The sequence below is a fragment of the Atractosteus spatula genome, chromosome 14 (genome assembly GCF_055471065.1).
Source record: "Atractosteus spatula isolate fAtrSpa1 chromosome 14, fAtrSpa1.hap1, whole genome shotgun sequence".
In the NCBI taxonomy this organism is placed as follows: Eukaryota; Metazoa; Chordata; class Actinopteri; order Semionotiformes; family Lepisosteidae; genus Atractosteus; species Atractosteus spatula.
The window spans coordinates 42,276,740-42,282,204 of NC_142719.1; the positions used below are offsets into that span (position 1 = coordinate 42,276,740).

Genomic DNA, 5,465 nt, shown 5'->3' on the forward strand with positions numbered 1-5,465 from the left:
CAGGGTCGGCCGCTCGCTAACTCGCTCCCTCACACAGCTGTGCTCCTGCCGAACAGAGGGAAGGCAGTGGGCAAGGTGCAAGTCCGGTCGGGCAGCAGCACGGCCCTCCTGAGCTCCGCGCCCACGCGCCCGCTGCTCGGCAGAGTCGGGACCAGCACCCCTGCGCGCGGGCGCGAGGGCAGGTTATTGCGGTTCAGGTCGGCGGTGGACAGCAGGCGCCCCAGGGAGTCCCAGCGCCCCGACCCAGGGAGGTGGATGAGCGGGGCGTAGCTCCTGTCGGACAACACGGCCTCTGGGGCTGTCTTGCTAGTTTCGGGATCGTGCTGTTTCCGGGACGTCCCGGCAGCCAGTTTGGTGTACATCCCCCCCCTGGAGTCAGCCAGGACTTCGCTGTAAGGGGGAGGGGGGTCCTCCATCATCACTGCTTCCTCGTAACAGGGGGGCTTGCCGTAAGCATCCGCTTCTGAGGAAGAAGAAAAGGGGAAACTCGATTACAACAGCATAACCTCCGGGTGGGCCCCAGCAAGACCTAATGAGCACCCCTAAAACAACCTCAGGCATCCCCCATAACACCAGCTAAACCTGCAGCAAAAACCTTCAGCCACCCCCGTGAGCATCTGCATAAGATCCTGCGTTAAGCACAAGAAATAAGTCAGCAACATCCTCCATTGCTGGAATCCCATCGTGCTGCAACGCAATGCAATCGGTGTTGATCTGTAACACTCGTGCATCACTTAAACAATGAAGAACAACAACATTTTGCAGATTGCAAAAAGTATATTATAAAAACGTATAGTGGTATAAAAACACAGCTCAAAATTTTCCAAGTAACAAGCAGGTTCACACAAGACTGCTTTCATGTGGCATCATGCCTAAGAAGAACCCCAGTGCAGTCACATGAACAAGGCTTATCTTAAGTACAATAATGTCTGCAGGGAAAGAAAGCCTTCAGGAAACATTCTCATCACAGTAAAATGCCATTTTCTAGCTCAGGTTTCTTTAGTCGTGCTCATGTGACTGCTGATACACTGATAGTTTCTGAATTATCTACATCACAGACATGAGACAAGGCCAGATTTACTGCACTGCAGGACATACAGTATAAAGCTAATATATAATTATATTATTCCATAGATAAGAAGTTAAGGCTAAAGTTTATTCCTGAGAAAGATTAAAGATTAAAGAGAAAGAGTCTTTATAGTGATTCTGTAAATGGAAGTGGACACGCTCACAAGCAACAGTAACAAAGTCAGCAATACGGTCCAAAGTTGGATCTATCAAGCTTTTCTTTACAGAACAATCTATTTTCTAAGACTTCTTTAGACTAGACTGTTCAAAAGCAATGATGAGTAAACTCTACACTTCATATGACTAAAAAAACAAATCATTAATCATTTTTTAAGAAGACACAGCATGTAATACATGGGCCATAAGAGAAGCACTTCCCCAGGACTGGAATCAACTTCCTGCAGTGACAAAACTCACAAGACTCACAACTCTCTAAACCAGCAACAGTGATTCAATTCCTGGAATATTTACATTGGCTTACAAATCATGGGGAGAACAGGTTGCCTCACTGAAACACAGTTCTGACAGAGTCTCCACCACAAATTGTCGATTCACATGAAATGTTATTCCGTTCCTCAAACGAACATGTAACAGGAAGTACTGCACATCGCCATATCCCACTTTGTTAGCTATGTTACCCACACACACTCTGGCCACTCTGTCACACAATCACCATGTTCAGGCTTCAGCATCGTCCAGAGACTAGTGTAGCCGTTTGAAATCTACTTAGCAGCTCTTTCGTCCAACAGCCTGCGACCCAGGGCCGGGCGAAAGCAGTCGAAACAAAAAAAACACTTTGATTCGGGGTTTAGGGTCAATCACTTTGAATTATGCCTCAAACACACATTGTCAGTCTTTAGAAACGCTCCTCCTATTTCTACAATACCGCCTAACTGTGCACTAGCAAGGCTAGTGGCTAGTTTTCCCATTAGTATAAGGGGGGAAAAAAGACAACCCTTCCTGCAGTTTTCACAACCAGTAATTGTGATAATTATTGATTTTCTTTTAGGTAATAACAGGTATAAACCAGGTCTGTCTGGATTTGTTCTGTGAACACACTGATCACTTTTATGTGCGTCGTTTGTGTTCATAACTTGCACAGATATGAATGGTTACATACGAGAGGAAGCCACTTGTCTCTCATTTTCCATCCCTTTACTTGTTCCTGCCTATGATGAGACCCAGTTTCTTTTCATGGGTTTTCAATGGTTCTTAGCCAGTGAATGAACTCCTAGCACCAAATAATAAACCATGGCTATTTCAGTCATTTCTGTGCATTACAGCTCCGTGTCCAAGGCACTTGGTTCAGTGTCCATAAATATTAAAGATCAAGGGGGTATACTGTATAATGGAAATGGTTTAGGTGGTATGATTCCAGGTATTTGATCAAACCCTTTTGTGTCTTCAGAATACTGTTCTTTGAGGTGGGTCGAGACCATCAATAGACACAGCAGGTGTAGCACTGCTGCTTTAGCCCCGGGGTCACGAGACTCCAGGCCTTGAGTCACAGTACAGTAAGCAAGGGATTCAGTCTGCAACCAGACCACGAATATCCTACAGCCTTCCAGGACCACGGTTAGTCGCTCCTGGCTGGACTGAGAAAATAACTTTCATTTTACGTTTGAGATGCGGGACTTGACCCGGGACAAGAATAGCCGGTTCTGAGCTATCTGGTCCGGGAAACACTGGGGCCTAAGTCAAGGACCATCCAGGGTCTGGGGGGCGGGGCAGAAGTGGGGCGGCGGTGGCGCCGGGGGCTGGGGCGCGGGGCAGAACTGGGGCGGGTGGCCCCTGCAGGCCAGCGGGTCCATCTCCAGGCTGCGCAGGCGCGCCTCCCGGTGCCTCTTCAGCCGCCGCTGCACGAAGCTGCAGAAGCAGCACAGCAAGACGATCAGCGCCCACACCAGCCAGAAGCCAGCGCAGCAGGTCAGGAAGGTGTAGGTGCCCTGGGACCCTCCACCTGGCCTGGCCTCTTTCCAGCTCACAGGCCCTCCCTCCCGCTTGTCTTTCCTCCCCGTCAGTCAGAGCGATGCCCTCGGGCTGCGGAGACAAACCGAGCCCTGGGACCCCCTCTCTCCCCCCTCGACTGCCACCCTGCGCTGACACATGCGAGATGCTGTGATGTCAGTGTCTGCCTATCCAGTCTTACTCCTTGCGAGTAACCAGCTATTTTTTAATGTCTTTTTAAACCAAGAGATCGGTTTCGAGAGCCTGCAGAAATAAACACGATTTTATTGAGCATTGATCTTAGGTTATGCAACGGAGCAGTCTATGTTCCAGTAACGCATCTAAAATTAAATATAAACCAAGCCTCACACATACACGGGCTTAAGTATGTGGTTGCATAAGCTATCTGCAGAGCATTTCCAGTATGGAACTGGAAATTGCATATCAAATGTTAGATATTACATAGCATGACTACTGCTTTATGAATTTCCTCACAGAGCAATGCTTCATGCTCAAATGCCCAGGTTTCCCTGGGTACGAATATGGTCATTTTCTATGACCTTCTGTCACAAGCCTTTGCATATGACATAAGGAAAGGCTCCTGTGTTTTTAAACCAAGGGGATATACTTCATGTAATGCTTTGTACTGCATTGTATAAATATAGTTCTAGCTTTACATCATGGCTGTTCTTTTTATATAATTACAGTATTTGCTTAACACGCAGGGGTTCATAATCAAAATGCGACTGACCTGTCAGCAATTAAACCACATATCCTAAACAACCCACGTCACCTGTTGCTGTGGTTAGAACCTGCCCCTCATCGCGTTAAAAAAAAACCTTGTCAATAAAAGTTTCGAATCCAGCATGAGTCACTGGTCCCGAAAACAGAAAAGTTTAAGAGATTAGTGTTAGGAGCTGAAGCAATTGTGAGATGAGAGCATCACATTTTGAAAAATAATCCTGAATATAATAATAATAATAATAATAATAATAATAATCCTCACACTTATATAGCACTTTTCTGGACACTCCATTCAAAGCGCTTTACAGGTAATGGGGATCCCCTCCACCATCACCAGTGTGCAGCCCCACCTGGATGATGCACCAGTCCGCCCCCCCACACACCAGCTCTCAGTGGGGAGGAGAACAGAGTAATGAAGCCAGTTCAGAGATGGGGATTATTAGGAGGCCATGATTGGTAAAGGCCAATGGGAAATTTGGCCAGGATGCTGGGGTAACACCCCTACTCTTTCCAAGAAACACCCTGGGAGCCTCATATCTAACTCCTCACCTTCCGTCAATGTGCCAGTGCAGAAATCTCTAACCCTCCACACAAAGAGACCGTGACGCCCCCAGACGATGACGAAGGCCAGTGCAGGAGTGAAGCTGTCAGAACTGCTTTAGTTCGGCTGAGAAATTTGGCTCTGTTAAAGTTCCCTACTTTTATTTTTAATATTAATTTAATACTTAACATACGGTGTGATACACGAAATAAACAAGCCAAGGTTTATTCCGTGCTGAGGCTCGGACCCATGACACCTGGGAAGACTCCTGGCGGACAAACCCCAAAGCAGAAAGGCTAGCGGTACCTTGCGGAAGAGTCCAGGTGGCGGGAGGCAGGGGCTGCGGCGCCAGGGTCTGGGGCGCGGGGCAGAAGTGGGGCGGCGGTGGCGCCGGGGGCTGGGGCGCGGGGCAGAACAGGGGCAGCGGCGGCGCCGGGGGCTGGGGCGCGGGGTAGAACTGGGGCGGGTGGCCCCTGCAGGCCAGCGGGTCCATCTCCAAGCTGCGCAGGCCGCGCTCCCGCAGACGCGCCTCCCGGTGCCTCTTCAGCCGCCGCTGCACGAAGCTGCAGAAGCAGCACAGCATGACGATCAGCGCCCACACCAGCCAGAAGCCGGCGAAGCAGGTCAGGAAGGTGTAGGTACCCTGGGACATCACCATGCTGAGCAGACCACGCCCGCCACGGGGCACTGGACCAACATCCACGCTCGGACACAAGACAGCAAACTCCGCGCTCCTCTAGGGCTTCAGTCCTGCATGAATGAGCGTTACTGGGTTTGTCACGAAGAGCAGCTCTTCCTTCAGTTTTATCCTGAGCCAGAGAGAAAGGTTGCCTTCCGTATTTCTCCTGCTTGCCGTTCTAAAATCCCATTCCGATTGACCCCAGACACTCCAGAAGGTACTCCGACTGACAGGGCAGGCCTGGCCAGATCAGTCCTTACTGGGCGCAGCTGGTGTTGCAGTGACTGCGGAGAAGCCAGCGCTCTAGTCTGCCGAGTGGAGACAGCTGTCAGAAGCCAGCCAGGGGGAGACCCTGCCGCAGGGTCAACCCAAACTGATTCTGGCCCTCAGTGCTGGCTAGAAGCTCCCACATCTTCTTCCTGGTCTCCGGAAGCAATCGAGGACTCTTCCTGAGCTGCAACAGAAGAAGAAGGGACATGTGTGAGT

The 5,465-nt window shown here is 49.8% G+C and overlaps 1 protein-coding gene across 2 annotated transcripts; it reads right to left on the minus strand.

Annotated features, from left to right (window-relative positions):
* On the minus strand, positions 1–4,958 carry prr7 (proline rich 7 (synaptic)). 2 transcript variants are annotated; one of them, XM_088933358.1, is made up of 3 exons: positions 4,757–4,958; positions 4,607–4,684; positions 1–460 (listed from the first exon to the last, which is right to left on the minus strand). In XM_088933358.1, exons 1-3 carry the CDS (start codon positions 4,956–4,958, stop codon positions 30–32), a joined length of 711 nt encoding a protein of 236 aa, XP_088789484.1. In that variant the 3' UTR covers positions 1–29. The 2 variants fall into 2 exon arrangements, with proteins under 2 accessions (XP_088789484.1, XP_088789483.1); XM_088933357.1 differs by having other exon boundaries at positions 1–463; positions 4,607–4,958.
* Between the last annotated feature and the right edge of the window lie 507 nt (positions 4,959–5,465).

Excerpts from the sequence above, each read along its gene's own strand:
- prr7 (XM_088933357.1), bottom strand. The coding sequence starts at position 4,958 with ATGGTGATGTCCCAGGGTACCTACACCTTCCTGACCTGCTTCGCCGGC. Across the intron at positions 464-4,606 it reads CACCTGGACTCTTCCGCAAG|AAGCGGATGCTTACGGCAAG; the intron begins GTACCGCTAGCC and ends CTTCTTCCTCAG.